Here is a 17,903-nt window from a genome sequence, read left to right as displayed (position 1 = left end):
TTTCAGTATCGATACTTTTTTGAGTTTTGATACTTTTGACAACCCTAATATAGTACTAATTCTATATCCATATCATGTAAACCCTAGCAATAAATACAGTAAAAGGGGGCGTGAAAAGGGGTCAAAATGAGCCCTGTTTACTCATTTTACTCCCAAAAATTATTGAGCATTAATTTAAAGAAGGTATTACATTTAAATTAACAGGTTTTGGCTGATTTAATTAAATCAATTCAATCAAATCAAACTACTTGCTTTGTGGTTACACTCATGTATAGAAGGTGCGGCTCTGAGCTTTCTTACAACAGGAGGTGGAGCAGGGGTGAAGCCAAAGCAGTCTTCTCTCATCATGTTTTCTAAATCCAGGCAGAGGCTGAAAGCTCAATAGTACAGAGAAGAGCTTTGCTTTACTTCATTTAGCCTTCTTGTAATCCTCTGATGGTCTTTGGCTCTCTGGTTTTTCACAACCTCAATGAAGCAGAGGAGCCCTTTCATGGTTCTTTCTAATATAGCTTTAACATGTCTGTGCTCCCTATGTCTTTGCATTTGAATATCTTATTGATGCTGAGAATAGCAAGCTTGGAGTTTTCTTCTTAAAGTCACAACTTCAGAACACAAGGAGTGTTGCTTTCTGCCTGACGTGGTTGCTTTTAGGGCGCAGTAATCACAGACTAGGGAAAATACATTTATTTCCCTTTTTTAGTGTCTGACCAGCCAGTCAATGAGTAGAGCCAAATAGGCTAAAATGGTCCGAATCAAATCAAGATAGATATTCTTGGCTAACTTTAAACTCAAAAGTTATATATTTTATGAACAGTGCTTCTTGAATGCATATGTACCTCTAGTTTGGAATTCATACTTTAAAAAAAGTTTTTTTTTTTATGAACCAGACCATCTGCAAACATCTATGTTTGGATCTACTGTTATATTTATACATTGCCCCTATGTACATATTGCTGTTATTATTTACCTCTACTTTAGATACCTTTAGGACATTGGGTTTTTTTACATCCCCATTTAGATACACAAAACTTTATAACTCAATGGGAGGACTTTCAAGTTTTATCTAGACGTAAAATTTTGTGTACTTAGATAGTATATTCTTATTTTTTTTTTAACTGTCAGTGTGTTTTAGGTCTTAAAATGTAGAATATTCTATTTTTAAAAAGGGTGATGTTCTGCTGTTTGCAGAAACTGTTGGCTTTAAGTGCAGCTCGGCTATAAGATAAAGTTATCTAAATGGGACTATGTGAAGAGAGAGGCTTTATTGGCCAGCCTCAATGGCCAGAATGTTATGTTCTCAGAAAATTTGTCAGGGATGAAGCAGTTACATTTTGTTCCTTAGTGTAACAAAGTTACTTATGATGCCAGAATGTCAAGCTATGTTTATGCAAGATGATAACAAGGTCTTTTTCAAGACAAAGGGAGAAACTCCAGTGGACCCCCACTGTAGGCATTGGTTTCAGAGCAGCACTTCTGTGCATGAAGCAAGTTGATTTGCACCTAACTTAAGACTAAATTGATTTGAATAATATATATTTTTTTCTTTCACATTTCACCTCTTTGGCTTCTATAGGTCAGCCTGACATCAGTTTGTCACTGTTTGTTCTTAGATGCATATTAATAACTAATAAACTAGCTCACTGTGGAATACCACAATCTTATTAACAGCAAGGTCTACCAACTTGTTTTATAAACATATTACAAATCTTGCATTTAGTTGTTCAGCTATGGTTTATGATTTGTAAATGGGTAAACCCTTTCCTAAAGTTGTTACAATTGCTTTACGGTTTGCTGTGAGCCTATAAAACATAACTTTTGATCCTGAACATGCCAGGTAAATAAACATTTACTAAAACACTGATTTTAGTTTTATTTTGTTTCACTATTGTGGTCCTGGCTTAGTTTTCCAGTCATTCGAGTGTGTGTTTTTAGCTGCACTGCTGTGTACTGTAAAATCTGTGGCTTGTTATTCTCTTTACTACCTCGCCCAACGTTTCTTCCCATCTTGCTGCTGTTATCGTTTGGCCGAACCCACCCATTACCAATCAATAACCAACAGTCTGATCACGTCACCTCGCTGCCCTGTTTGGCTTTGTTCAGTTCTGAGCCAGAGCAGGGCCCTAAAATGCAGTTTTTGGACCAGGAAAAAAAGCAGTAACGGAAATGCTCAAAAAGCAGGCTGCATCAATGGAATATCAACTATTATGTCAAAGCACAACATTTTAAAACTCTGACTGTGAAAAGATTTCATTCTTTTAGAAATACATTCCTGCAGCACTTTCTTAAGAATTGTAGAGCCATATAAAGCCTGGTTTTAAACACTACAGGGGGGTAATAAGCTCCAAAGGGACAGAAATGCTTTCAGCATTCCTAATAGCATTCACAGAAAGCAGCAGTGTTGCTTTTAGATAAGTGTTAAGTGCAGGCATGCACTGAGTTGGTGCTATTTACCTAAGTACACTACAATAATATGGATGTGTTTGAGACTACTGGAAAGATAGATGTTGCAGCAGATATATGAAAAATTCATTACAATTTTGAATTTTTGGGATTTGTTAAGTTTGACTATAAAAAAACAAACAGAAGAAATAATAATTTCTTTCAAAACTGAGAATGTAATTGCTAAGATTTTTACATTTATTCATAATAAAAATTGATAATTGAACTTTATTCATCTTATATTGGAGAAATTTACCTCTGCATTTAACCAGGGGAGCAGTGTGGGGTTAAGGGTCTTTGCTCAGGAACCCAGAGTGGCAGTCTGTGGGAGCTGGGCTTGAACTCAGAACCTAAGGATTCCAAGCTCTATGCCCTAACCATGCCCTTTGGGGATTTTGTCTTACCATGAGTACCCCCAGTAGTCTTCTCAGACCCTTAACCCAAAACTGCTCCCTGGGCACCCTGCAATAACAGCCCACTGCTCCCCAAAGGGGATGGGTTTAATACAGAGGTAAATTTCTCCAGTTTGAGATGAATAAAGTTCAGTTATTATAACTATAATATATTTTCATGTACACCTTGCAATGCACTCGCAGACCAATAAGGGTACAAGTACCCCCAATTGGGAATCACTGATCTAGAAGACTGGTTTAATTTTCAAAGGCATTTTCATCACAGAGTCTTTTTAAACTACCAATAACTGTGTGGGATTCTGAATAAAAAAAAAAATACAAATAAAACAGACTTTAAATCTAGAAACTGATCATCGTCAGTGCACTCAAACACAAAACATCAAGGCTAGTTTAATACAGTAACAGTGAAAATAAAATTGATTTTTGTTATATTTGAATTCAACCAAACAATCCAGATATGGTCTTTGGTTTGATAACTTACATTTTCTAATTTTCTGCTACTTACTTCTTTAACTAGCACCTTCTGTTAAAAACATTACAGAAAGCAAGTATTTATTCTGCATAACAGAAGTCATCTATGAACTCCACAATAACTCAGATTGAAGAATATTAATCATTTGTTTCAATGATGGGAACCTACTGGCCAACTTTCATTTCTGATAATATTAAGATTCTCAATAAGACCCGAATCCTGGAGCTTAGGTTTCAAGTCTGTTGGAAGGAGATGCAGGTTTTTGCTTGTTTGCAGCTTGAGTTTAAATTAAAAAGCTAAATTTGATCTGGACTTTAAATTGGCCTGCTACGAAACACCGATGTTACTTTTAGTCAGTAGAAATGTCTTTTGCTACCATCCTAAACCTACCGTAAATATCAGCATAGCTAAACATCGCAAATACGGTTCTGTCCTTCCCTGCTCTCTTCTCCCACCGTTTTTGTTTTTTTTTTTCTGTTCACATTCTCCCTTTGCTCCCCTTTGACCCTCTCCCTCCCATCTGGAGGCTTGGCCCTCGGTGGGTGTGTGTACTGTCACCACAGGCATTGTACTGAGCAATCCCGAAGCCACGCTTTACAGTGCACTTGCTCTGGCATTGCTCCCACAGATGCCTTTGAATAGAAACCCCTTTGCCAGGCTTGTATTCATAGGCTGTTAACCCCCCTCCCATCACACACACCCTTGTGTCTGCCATGTGTATGTGTTCAATGATGTACTGTAAATGTATACCCAGTACTTTCCCCTTCTTTCTGCAGGAGACAGACCCCTCCTTTTTGTTTTGAACTTGCAGTAACATGTTCAAAATGCATAGTCTACATTCCGGGGTGAGAAGGGCCATATGGGGCTGTCCTCTGCAACAATAGTCTTGTTTTTGACCATCTCTCACACACTAACAACCAAGAAGATATTCTAATCAACCTTGATTCTGACTGTTCTCCTTTAAAGTGTTTCAAAGTTATTTAGAGTTGTTTAAAAGAATAAAAAAAAATCAATATAAGCTGGGTTATTTATAAAACTCATTTACTTGACTGTAGTTGTTTAGGGTGGGGGAGGGGGATGTTTGTTGAGGACAAAGCAGGCGTAAAGGGATTCAACTTATGAAAGAAATAAAATAATGTGGCAGGAAGAGCTGTAATATTAATGCTGTCTTATGAAAACTCCAGGTTTCATATTTAAAATCTAACTGTATACCAGACTGGTATGCTTTTTGTAATATAAAACTGTGGGCAGAGAGATTAAGGTCATTTATAGAACATAGCTATATCTCGCGCTTTGTAAAACAAATCAAAACAAAGAAATGCAATTGCAATATTTGTTGAAAACTGAGATAAGCCCACATTTTTTCCAACTCTTCTCCTTTAACGCAATCATCACAATTTCCTCATTACTTTCTGTAGGGCATACACTTTTGTCAGGTGAAATCTATGTCAAAATTCTATATTAAGGACAACTTCAAATGTGCCTTTAGTATCTCTACTTCTTTTTCTATGTCTGTTTTCTTCTGTCTCCTTGACCCCCAGTCGGCCTTAGCGGATGGCCGCTCACACTGTGCTAAAGGTTTCTTCCTGTTAAAATAGAGTTTTTCCTCTCCACTGTTGTTACAAGCATGCTTGGTGTGACGGACTGTCTTCTAGTCAATGAGTCGATGCAATCAGCTGGTTTTCCTTAGATAGAAAACTTTGAACCAATCTGACTGTATGATCTAGCTGAATTGTCTCTGTAAAGTGCTTTGAGGTGACGTGTTGTGCTATATAAATGAAATGAAATGAATTGGGAGCCCATTCAACTGTGCAGTTCTGTTGTTTAATGGATTTCACTTCAAATGTAATTAAAAAAAACAAAGACACATTGCAGCAAAGGTGTTTTTTTTTTTTTTGTGATTGTGAAATTGAACCCATTAATGCTGTTGATGATTACTCAGGAGGAGCTGCAGAGATTCGCAGCTCAGGTAGCTGAAGTTGTTCATAGGACAACAAGTTGGTTTCTCCCCAAGCCAGGGATTGAAAGAAAGCTGGCGGCAACAAACAGTTTGTTACAGAAACTTCTTTAAACTGTTCATTTTAAATGTTTCTTTTAGAATCTTGTATTCTTTTTTGTAATAAATCCTCACATTTCGGAAAGTCACACTTCCTACTGTTAGAGATTCATTTAAAAGAAAAAAAAATGGTGAGGAGCTATTTTTTTTCCTCCTTTATATCCAATTAGGGTACATTTTATCCTCTGTGCTACTTATTTAATCTCTGCTAGTATGAAAACCTGTTTTAGCCCATTACATTCCATTAGACCTTCTACAATGATCAATACTGATAAAAAAAAAAGTTATTCAGTCATAGAGATTCCTGTAATGTTAGTTTATTTAGCTTGATTAAAGCCGCCCCCATTCAAGGGAAATTCTTATCTGTTGCTCATTTGTCCTTGACTGGTTAGTTGTGCAAACTTTGCTCTGTTGCATGTTGGCTGAACTCTCAGTTGTGCTTCAAACCTAAGGATCTTCACAGTACAAAGGAGCACTTTGTCCTATTTTGAAAAAAACTTGTTAGTTTTAGTTGTTATGTGTCGCTTTCAATGATTTATTTGAATCATCACTCAATGCATGTAGTGAAATATTTATTAACCTGCTGTAACACTGCAGCTTTTCAGACTACTTGTCTGATGAATATTGATGTTGATGCATGAGCAGCGCTATAGGTTCCATAATCCTGATTGTTTTTAATCCTGTCCATGCTTGCACCCTTGAGGTGCTGGGCTGAGTGTCATCCAACTGTTTTACACCGGTGACGCACACCTTTGTTTGTGTAGCTGTGACGTGCGGCGCTGACTGCAGTCGTACGATCAATACTGACACACAAATGTGACTCCCTGCATGAGTTTGAGGGTAGCATTTCTTTGTGTGCAAGCACCTCTGCTAATCCAAATACCAAAGTAGGGCAGACTTTGCTTTTCTTTTAATGGCTTGTGAAGAATACCGGAATCAGCGAGAGATTGAAATGCTCAGAAAAAAAAATCACATTTTTTATTTATGCAAAATTTTCACATATTTAGGTGCTCTCATAGTGTCTTCTATGTATGGGATTGAAATAACCATTTTAATTAGGATAATAATCTTTGCTAGTTCGGTTCTGTGTCACAGGAGGTGCCTTCTCCTCGTCACCTTCAGTGCAGCTTTTTTAGCACCTTGTGTCCAGTAGAAAATAGCTCTTTAGCTCTCCAGGTTATCTATAAGTAGCTGCTCCAGCTTACCTGTAACTATTAATTCCCTGAGATTAACCACCTCACAGGCACCTGTGGTGCGACTGCTGGTCACGTTTTTAGGAAAATCTTTACTTACTTCACTTTTTAAATGGTGAGCTTGAAAAAAAAGCAATGGGAATATTCATGTCAGCTTTAAAAGCTGCTGCTGTTGTTGTTCCCTTCGGCCAAAATTTTCTGTCCCTTGATATAAAAATAGTTGAATCTCTGCAGTCACTTTGAAGCCCCTCAGATACCGGAATCCGTACACCCATCAAATTAGTTTTTATCTGATTCAGGAGTGGTTAACATTTGAAATGTGACAGTAATAACATTGTTTAGTGACTCCTGAAGCTAAGACTAGCTGTAACCCACTACTTGTAACTCTAATTCAAATCTTGAATGAGCTTCCATTCACAACCTTCTCATGTCTGAGATGAGCCTTTTGCTCATAATCATTCTTCAGCGTTGTTTTATTCCACTAAATGTTCTATTAAAATGCCTTAATACAACACTTTCTTATTTGTCAGCTTGTTATTATTCAGCAATGCCATTCTGTAGCTTACTGTCCTTTTGAACAGTGTCAAAGATACCAGTTTTTTAATAGCTCCTGTGTAATGTAATCTGAAAGGCTCAGTATGCAAAACTTAATCATTCAGATTCATTTAAACACAATTTTGTAATATAGCATGGATTTTTAAATGATAAAATCTGAAGTAAATTAGCTAATAGATAAAATTTATATAACATGTGACACATTTATGATGTCTGTTTCTTTCAGATGTACAAGAAAAATGTGATAGCAGAAGAGTTTTGCACTGCTCTGTTTAAATGAATGATTAAGTGTAACATATTTATTTCCTAACTTGTATTAGTTAATAAGTGCCTTAACATTTTTTTTTTATTCTTCTATGTCTTTGTAATAGCAATTCAGTGACTAAAATTGCTCATTTTTGTCAGATGTCCAACAAAGAAATCATTCTGCATGTATTTTTCCCCCCCCCGCAACTCATTTCTGGGTTAGTTTTCAGGTCCTATTACTATTCTGGGCTTTCATGAGTCTTTTATGATTAGAGCTTGTCTCCCCCTAGTGGCATGCTCTTTTTCCAGCGGCATACTTGTGAAACATGAATACACAAGCTTGATGAAGTTTGAAGATTTTTTTTTTTTTTCATGAATAATTGGTTAAAATATAAATCACCAGTGCAGATTACAATTTAAATTTGTGCAAAGTTAGACGCTCACTTCACCCAGATGATGAAAGTTTTATAGCATAAAGCAATTAGATAAGAATTTCCCCCTCAGCTGGGATGACACTTCTTGAATTCAAATGTGCCTAGAGGTTTTCTAAAGGGCTTTGAGGATGGATTCGTCCTCCCAGGACTTTTCTTTTTCTTATCTTGCATTTTAAATACATTTGAAAGCTAGAAGTTTGAAATGTGGTGAGTTGAGAGCTGATGCTGGATCCTTGGTGCAAAGTCCTAAAGGGAAGGAGTTCAGAAGTGTAATGGGCAGGTTTGTGCCTGTGCCTGATTTCTCTGTAGATAAGGCTAGTTGGCCAGAACAATGTACATAGTCAAGACTGTCTTTCTGATAAGGCAACTGGGCAAAACTAGGTAACAGTACGTGTGTTCTTTTGTATGTACATCGATAAACATACCCACCTACAAGCATAGACGATGAAGATAGGGGAGAAGTGAGACAAGGCATCAATGTTAGTGCTGTTTGTGCATGATGTCTCTTTTTCATTTTTTGTCTTTAGAAATATATTTCATTTAAAAATACTTTATTAATACCAAAGGGAAATTCAATAATGTCATAATATCCTTAGAAAAGACACATAAACTTGAAAAAAAGAAACTACTTATAACCCTTTGCATCATTGTGATGTGGGAAGAAATCTATAACCTGTTAAGACCTGTTAGACATGTCAGTAATAAATGTATAAAACATCTTAAAGCAGGATTACAGTAAAAAAAAAAAAAATCAAAGCATTTCATAAATGCTTTGATGTTCCATTTCAGGTAACGGAACCTCAAACAATCGTCCAGGACATCTGATACACTAGGAAAGGACGGAAATATAGGAAAGAATAGCATAAATGTGTGAAAATCGTGGTGATATGTAGCTCAGGGAAAAACGTAACAGGTCAACTATGTGTTTAGTTCCTTTGCTCCTAGTTTGGAATAAACTCCCAGAAAAATTAAAGTATATAGAACATTGCTGTTGATTCCCTTAAACAAGAAATTATGTTTTTGCTTATACCAGATTTAATCAAACAATCTAATGTAAATAAACTGTTTAAAAAGTTTGTTTCTTAAATCCATTTAATATCTGTATTTTGACCTATTTCTTTATTCAAGGCTTTTTCATTTATGCTTTTGTTATTGTCTTTCTCTTTCCTTTGATGTTCTTGAAAGCCAACTAGCCCTGCCTGTAGTCCTGGAGTCTATATATCTGGTCATTGTGGAAGAGTATGCATTTATTAGATTTGCCCAGACCCTAAATAAACTGGATGTTTTTTTATTTGCAAGACATAAAGTTAAGTTTTGCAGTGATATTCTATCTGTTCCTCACACTTTTTATTATTGTATTGCAAAGAACCCTTTTATATATATAAGTGCAACATTCCACACTTATGTGACCTGTATGTTTCTTTTGTCTGGCAGAAGATGACGTCGACTTAGAGGCACTGGTGAATGATATGAACTCGTCGCTGGAGAGTCTGTACTCCACCTGCAGTGGCCAGCAGACAGAGATAACACCACTACTGCACAATGGGCAGAACTCTTATTCACAGCATCACCACAACCATCATCATCACCACCACCATCATCATAACACCCATCACGGCCAACAAAGGCATCACCACTCCTCTCAGGTGCTGAGCCACGTCTCCCCAGAGCCTCACTCCTCCTCTTCGAATGTGGAACCCCCTCAGACTAAGCTGAGACGCTCACAGCCCATGCACATCCTAGCCGTCAGGTTAGTCGGGTACCTTAACTCTTCATGTATTCTCAAGAATCTGCATTTTATGTTTAACTTATAAACTTCTGAAAAGCTTTTGAAAGTTAACCCATAGTTTTACACCTCTCAGCTGCAGGAATTCAACAGGCAGTAATGGTAGATCTAAAGATGTTCCCCAAGCTTCCTGAACAAGCATTGTTTAGCTTGTACACTTCTGAGGAAAAATAATCCCCCAAATCTTATGCAGATGTGATTTCTTTTGTTTTGGGCGCTTTAATTCTAGTTTTTATTTAATTACCATTTCCTCTTCAAGGATATGTTGAGCTAGTAATGTTTTGAAAACATCTTTATCTAAGTTCTTTTTCTTATCTGTAAGAAAAGGACAATTGATAAAGGATTTTCCTTGTCCATTGTCAGAGATTAAAAGTCAGCACAGATGATGGTTGATCGATGAACCTCATTTATTTGTTATTCTTAGACCTTATTTAGCATATTAGTGGTTTTACAAATGGAATTGATATGCTATATAATATATGCTATAATGATATTAAACATTTCAGCCCTAACAGATGTGGAACTGAGTGTCTTGAAATTTGCCTATTTAGCACAATCCTTTGAAAGTTACCATATCACTTTGTAAGTAACCTAAAGTAACCTTCTCCTCCATCCTATAGGAACTACAGGGCATAATTGATAGAAAGTACTTATTTTAGACTGGTACAAACCAGGACCAGAATCAGGCTCAGAATTGTCAGTCAATTGAAATGTCTTGCTTGCAGAAAACACAAATAGTCAGGCACTGATGCTGTTGGCAATTAAAACCTGTTGTGTGAAAGAAGAAAAACAAAGTGAAAAAGAAGAAAGCATAAAGAGGAAATTTAAAAATGTGTTCTATTCCTCTTTATAAGGGCCACAGCACCCGAACTGACAACATGTTTAACTTGAACCAGACAGGATGTTATCCTAGCCTTGAGAGTAGACAGAATGTCTACCTATCTGTTGTAAGATGGGAGCTGATTCAGCAAAAGATGAGCCTGATTACTAAAAACTGTTCATTTGATTTTCCTCAGTATCAGCGTCAAATGCTCTATCAGGAATGTAAAGAACTTAGAGTTACTTAGGATAAGATAGAGCTTCGTCATCCATAACTTCATAAAGTAATTATGACCAAGGACCCCCCTAAAGATAAACTGAGACTGGAGAAATTTGATCTCTCCTTCTAGATATCATTGCAAACCCTTCTGGACATTTTTGGCTTTTATGCATAAGATGTAACACAGTGTACACCACACACTTACTCTCTTCAAATAGATTTATATATTTGTATGTGACTGATGCAGATTTGAAGAAAAATCAGAAGTGCCCCAAGCCAGCAAACTAAGCGATTACACAGCATGTTTCAAACCATTCCCCATTTTCCCAGTGACACGGAGTCAAAATGTAACTTGCTTCTTCTACAGATACAAAACATATTTGTGCAAACAAATATAATAATTTCATCCTTTGCTATTAATACTATTCTTAGATCTTTTCGAAAGTGTAGTATATATTAACCTCTGCCAAGGAGGTTATGTTTTTTGCCTTTAGTTTGTCTGTTTATCTGTCTGTTCTTTTTCAGGATAACTAAAAACATTATGGACATATTTTAATAACATTCTTATTAGAGATGCACCTCATGCCAAGGAAGATTATAATCTAGATTGAGGAATTTGTAAAAGATGCTCTATTGTTATGAGATATTTGGTGGAACTAGCAGTTCCCCACTAAACCAGAGGGTGGCAGCAGTGACTATTGATAGCTTCAGCATCAAACTCAAAAAGTCCGGAAGTAATTTACTGTAGACAAACCTACAAGAAAAGGGAGGGCTCTTGGTTTGTTAGCAGGATCAATTGAAAACCAGGGGTGCACCTTATGCCAGGGAACAATCCATTAAAATTTGGTAATGATCCAAATCATGTGCGAGTTTTAGCTATAGGTGTAAGTCAAAATATAGGGGCAAAATGTGTTTTTCTAGTTTCCTCATAGAAACCTTTAAAATAAAAGTCAGGTGTGACAGTCCTGGCGTACGAGTTCAAACTGTAACAAACTAAACAATTCATAAACCAGCTGAAATTCTTAATAAAATTCTGCAGAATATTTAAACTTTTTTTTTCATTATCAAATTCCAACTCCCAATGATATACAAAATGAGTCCTACAACAGCTCAACACCTTATTGTTACAAGGTATGAAGCATTCATACTGATTTCTGTTACATAATGGTGCGTAACAGATGCATTGGCTATGCTGGAGACCTTGGGGGGGAATAAGGAGGGAATGCGTTTTTCATGCATCACCAAGGTTTCCTGCTCTATGATGATGATGACTCTATTATGACCGGATTAAAATGCATGCTGGCTTTCATCAGGCCAAGTGACAGATTCAGAGGGTTGGGTCAAAGCCATACAAAAGTTGTTACAAAAATGTGGGTGGAACCCTGCCAATCCAAGGCAGGTTGCTTTCCAGCTTCTTTGCATGGACTGTTTATGGTTGAATGGGCGTTTAGAGGGCTGAACATGAAGTGGAGCCTTGTATGTAAACATTGAGGTACAGTTGTGATTAATATGGCAAACCTCCATTAGAATCACCATTTAGTTAATAAAGTTTTTGTTCAGCCACCCTACAAATAAGACAAGACTGGCCAAGTGCTGAACTGAGGTTCATCTTAATTAAATGTAATCTGTCTTTTCTCAGGATCAGTTAATTTGTCTTCACAATTGTCCTTTTTTACCTAGTTTAGCTGAGCAACTAATGAAAGACTTTTATGTCAGTTTTCTGTAACTTCCTAAGCTGCTTTGTGTACCTCACCTGCTACAGAAATATCATGTGTTGTCCTGTAGATCTGTTACACCATTTATCTGTAATTTGAACCTCATGGCTTTGTTTTGACTGGAAGACCTTAAGACAGAATTAGTGTGCCTTCTTCATGACGTCTAAAGATCTCACTTAAGCACAAGGGGATTCCACTGAAGGTTGTCAGATAATGTCTTGGTTGAAAGATCCACGAAACATCCCCTGAGATTTTCATGACTCATGAGAAAACGTAATGAAGGTGGATATGACATTTTAGCAAATTAATACTTCTTATTTTATTATTTTAAAGATTTTATTGTTCAGATTGATTTCATATTGAATGTTAACTTTAGGTTCCTTTACTTAAATGTATACCATTTAAATAATAGATTATGGGGGAAAGGTCAAAGACTTTTTATAGTTGTTTTTTTGTTTTGTTTCACTTTGTACCCAAAATAGGTACGCTAGACAAAACTAATTGACAGATGCACCAAATATAGATTTTAATCCACTTGGAAAAAATAAAAAGTCCCAACAATAGATTAACTTAAAATAAAATACTCAGAACATACAAATGCAGCATAAGCTCCAGATTATGGGAGAGAAAACTAAGAATACATTTCAGCTAAATGGATATGCAGAACCTCTCCTCAGTCTTTTTATTTTTGCATACCTTGTTTTTTGCATTCATACAACTTCAAATAAGACCTTGATGTGAAGTATAATTATTGATTTATACATGAGCTATGTCACGACCGCACCATGTGACAATGCAAGAGCAGTTAATGTTACACATCTCTGCAGTTAAGCAAGTTTTCTGTATTTTTATATAAACAATGACTACACAAATCTAGCATCTTAAAGTGTCTTTAACATCTTAAAGGTATAATGGAGGACTTTTGCAAATTTCTGTAAGCACATGCATAACCCTGTACCCGCTCCCGAGAGGGAACGCCTAATAAACGTGTGCGAGAGCTTGCACAAGCCCATTTCTCCTTGTGCACACAAGCTTACTTTCCGAAAGAAGATTTGCAGTTTTTTCACTATGTCAGACTCACCTAGCCTCGTGAGACCATCCTGATCTCGCGAGCTTTCAAGATTTCACTCGCTAATCAGTCTGGAGACTCTCCGTTGAAGAAAATTTGGAGCCATTCACCAAACGAACGTCCAATCAGCGTTGGCTTTGAGGCGGGTTAAGGTGTGACGCAACGAGAAGCGCGACAGTTCAGTCTAAAGAAAATGGCGGCTTCAGCCGATGAAACTAGCGTTAGCATGGCTATCGAGCAAGTTTTATCGGAATTACACTGTATTTCTTCACTGAAAGAAGAGCAAAACACTGCTCTGGAGGCTTTTCTCAGAGGAAAGGATGTTTTTGCTCTTCTCCCGACTGGTTTCGGCAAGAGTTTGATCCATCAATTGGCTCCTCTTCGTCGTTGCTCTGTTACGTCATATGCTTCGTTGATCTGATTGGTTTATTTGGCCCGTCTATCACCAACATAGGCCAATCAGCTAACCAGTATTTTCGCCCCTTCCCAAAGTTACTTCTACGGAAGGTTTCCAGATAGATATGCGGAGCAAATCCATCTGGCGGAGTCAGGTTAAGACTCACCATCAGTAAGTGAAAATTGGGATGAGCACGTAGGACCACTTATTTTGATGATCCACCTGGAAAAAGAACTTTTTGTAATAATGCAAAAAAGAATTGAAATGTATTTTTTGTTAAGCAAAGCTGCTCTGCTATAATGACCAGATATATAGACTGCAGGACTATAGGCAGGGCTAGTTGGCATTCAAGAACATCAAAGGAAAGAGAAAGACAATAACAAAAGCATAAATGTAAAAGCCTTGTTGATATAATTTTGTTTTCAACTGATGAATAATAGATGAGCAGCTTCAGAGTTCTATAGTTGTTTAATTCCAACACTCAATGGAAATTACATTTTTTTTTAAACTTAATTTGCATCGGCCTTGGGTTGTTGCTTTATAACTGCATGACTCATTTATCTTATCAAATATCTACAGCACAGAATATTATAAAAATATTAATGACATTTTAATTACAGGTGCATCTCATTCCAAATGTTAAAATTGTATTCATTAGACTCAGTCTGTTGGTACAAGGAAGTGATACCTTGACGCTCTAATTATTAGTAAACATTTCTATCGAGTAAAGGTTGTAGAAAAGGAATTGACTATTTTTTGGACGCAAAGGATTTGTGGGATTTATGTGAGATTCAGCCACTGTCTTGACACTGTAGTAGTGTTCTCCTAAAGAACTGTTTGCCTAAAAGCAGAAAAAGAAAGAGACATTAACCCAAAATGTTTAAACTTTCCAGCACATAATGAGGCAGAAATGCATAATGAGGTAGAAATGTATACAGAAATGTAAAAACGAAAAGCAGAAATAACTGCTTAGCGTTGAAGAAATATATAGGGTAAAAAAAATACAAAGGAAGAATAAAACAGACAAAAATATTATATCCTGCACATAAATAAATACTTTAAAAAATAATTAATAAATAAATAAAGTTGAAGATTATAATGGACAATAAATAAATAAGGTATTTATTACAAAGGCGAATAAATAAATAAATAATTTTTGTCTCACTGTATAATTTTATTTCTACTTACATTTATTTCTTTATTGTATTTTTGGAGGCAATTAACTGTATGCTTATTCATTTATTGAGCATTTATTTATTTCTGTATTTATTTTTAATTGTATTTCTGTATTTGTCCAATTATGCTTCATATTCACTTTTATTTGCTACCAACATATTTCCATTAAGCTCCTGCTCTATAAGCTCTATAAATTCCAAAAATAAGCTTATAACCTTGATAAACTGACACCACAGATTGGAATTTTAAGGTGTACTTCCTTGCTTAAAACCATCTTAAGACAACTATTTGTGACAAAGTATTCCAAAGTACATTTGTGCACTCAGCATTTTCAGTTACTGCTGCTGGCACAAAGCGGTGAACACAACCCTTTCTTTCATCAGTCATGGGGAAAGCTTTCGAAATCACTACCAAAGTTTTGGGAAAGTGGCAAAACTGGCTTTGAAATGCAATGAAAAAGCCCCTTATATCAAAAGAATATGGGGTACCGTTTCTGTTTGGGATTTTTCACATTTAGCACTAGAGTATAACACAGTGAAGCTATCATAGGACTGCATAGCTAGAAGGACAAAGAAGAGAAAAAGTAGTCTTACAAACTTCAAGCCTAAACTGCTTTCAGCATCTTTTTATTCATGCATAGCCATGCACATAAGTATATCTCAAATCCTTTTTTCCCTGCTCATTTAGGCATACATTTTTCTCTGCACGCTATCACCCTTTCACTCCCTTTTTTTTTATAATTGGGTATAACATTTCTTCCCTGTTTCTAGCCTGTAACCTGTAAATGACCCGTTCTTCCTTGTCACTCCTTTTTTTTTTTGCCTCAGTCTACACCAGCAGAGGGATAAGGTAAAAAAAAAAAAAAAAAACTCATTTTGTTTGAGTCCTCCTGAGGTGTGTGCATTTGAAAGTAGCTATTCTTACACACATGCAGGCTGCAGAACTCTTAACTCCCCGCATACATTAGACACAAACTGGTTCAAAGCGAAGCTTTTGTCAGTTCCTATTTTTCGCTCTCGGACAATATGAGGGAAACAGAGCTGGATGATCAGGTAATGGAGTATTCTTTCTTATGAGTGCTCTCTCTCTCTCTCCCTCACCCACACCTACACATGCATGCTTCGGAGTTCCTATTATACTGGACCGACCTCTGGATAACCCTACTCTCAAGCTCATATGGGACAACATCAAAAGGCCTGGTCCCTTTTGAACTCGCTGGGTTCTATAGACAAAGAGAGAAAAGGCTTTCAAAATGTTTTTTTTATTTTTCAACGTCCGATCAGAAATTTTACTGACTGACCCGCTGATTTAAAAAAAAAAGAAAAAAAAAGAAAAATCCCATCTGTCAATCCCTTTGAGGCTCACACTGCATCTGTTTTATTCAAAATTCTACTTTAGTGTGATGTCTTGATTTAGAATTGATGTGTGATAAATATTTAAGATATAAGTGCGCAGGCTGTGGGAGGCTGTGATTTCCACTTGCTTTGGGACTGTTCATTATGGCCAGATCAGACAGAAAAACAAATGAGGCTGTATGCTGCAGTGGGTCTCTCCAGCACTAATTTCCCATGTTTTAGCAGCTCTTTTGAAACTTTTCTCTTTTTACTTTTTTTTCGATCCACATCCAGATCATAGTTTGGGCTTTAGGTTGATGCTGTTGCTTAAATGACAAGCAAAACACTGCTAACTTCTCAAAGACAGACTCTGACATCAAGGTCTCTGTTTACTGTTGTTTAGGAAGCTTCAAGAGGAGGAGCAGCAGTTCAGGACGTCATCTCTCCCAGCCATCCCAAACCCTTTCCCTGAGCTCTGCAGCCCAGCAGGCTCCCCAGTCCTCAGCCCTGGGTCACTACCTCCTGGAGAGCCATCTTCAGGCAAACATGTGAGTCAGACATCATACAATATGCTGTTATGTTTAGCTGCATTAACTAAACATAACAGGGCCTCCTATATATCAGGATTTTGTTTTTTGGGGGGGTCATCCAAAAATAAACCCCAAAATGATATGAGTGCAGTTCCATTTCAATAAGGTATAGACTTTAATCTAATGTTTTTTGTGTTTGCTTTTTTGTGAAAAACCTTGCAATGTGTAGTAACTGCAGCTCAACTTTTGAAGATTTCATTTCTCAGAGTGCCACTTTAAGATATTTACATCACTTTGAACTTCTTTAGTTTGTCCCATTAACACAAATTACAATCTTTAGTAGTATTTCATGATGCATTAACACAAAATAGTGTATTACTTTGAAGGGATATTGTGTAAAAATGACTGTCATCTGGGTGTGAAATGGGGATGTTTGAAGTCAACCCAACCTTATACCTTCACTGGCTCAAACACGCACTGCGGAAACTGTAGCTGAAGTGTGTCAAAAAGCCTCGACAATGCAGATTTAACCATGTCATCCAAAGTGAATTAATTTTCTGTACACCCATGTACACCTGTAAACCTATGATTCTGTAAAGGATTGGTCTGTTTGCAGAATCAGCACTGTCTAATTAAACCAAATGGAAAGAGTTAGCTTTGCATTAAATTAGGCGGTAGAGTTCATGTACTTTGTCAAGGAAAAACATTTTAACATCCCTTTTAAAAATATATTTTTATTAGCTCCTTCAACTTGGAGTAAGCTTTACGGAGGATGCTTATCCTCGTTTTTCAATATCTTCATTTTTGTTGAATTTTAAGTTCTAATTTTTGCTTTCTTTTGGATGGTCGAACCATTTCTCATTCTTCGATTTTATATTCTTACCTGACAGGCATTGTAGTTCATCTGGTTTTCTACTGTTTTAGCTCGTCTGCTGGAACATGATGTACAATCATAGATGTTGTTCTGTACACCTGAGTTTTAATGAGTTCTTATTTGAGCTTGTAGGTAATCTGTAGCAACTTGTTTTTTGCATTAGTAGATGCATAAA

The 17,903-nt window shown here is 36.6% G+C and overlaps 1 protein-coding gene across 2 annotated transcripts in view; it reads left to right on the top strand.

Moving 5' to 3' along the window:
- LOC107094114 (growth factor receptor-bound protein 10-like) overlaps nt 1–17,903 on the top strand; it is a 79,345-nt gene that overhangs the window by 25,445 nt on the left and 35,997 nt on the right. For both annotated transcript variants that reach the window (XM_015389534.1, XM_015389533.1), the window contains exons 4-5: nt 9,243–9,558; nt 16,728–16,872. In XM_015389534.1, the coding sequence (XP_015245020.1) occupies nt 9,243–9,558; nt 16,728–16,872 (461 nt within the window). The remainder of the gene's footprint in view (nt 1–9,242; nt 9,559–16,727; nt 16,873–17,903) is intronic.

This window comes from Cyprinodon variegatus, unplaced genomic scaffold (genome assembly GCF_000732505.1).
Source record: "Cyprinodon variegatus isolate N-32 unplaced genomic scaffold, C_variegatus-1.0 Scaffold464, whole genome shotgun sequence".
In the NCBI taxonomy this organism is placed as follows: Eukaryota; Metazoa; Chordata; class Actinopteri; order Cyprinodontiformes; family Cyprinodontidae; genus Cyprinodon; species Cyprinodon variegatus.
The sequence above is the reverse complement of the archived record's forward strand: the minus strand, read 5'-3'. Positions and strand labels throughout refer to the sequence as shown.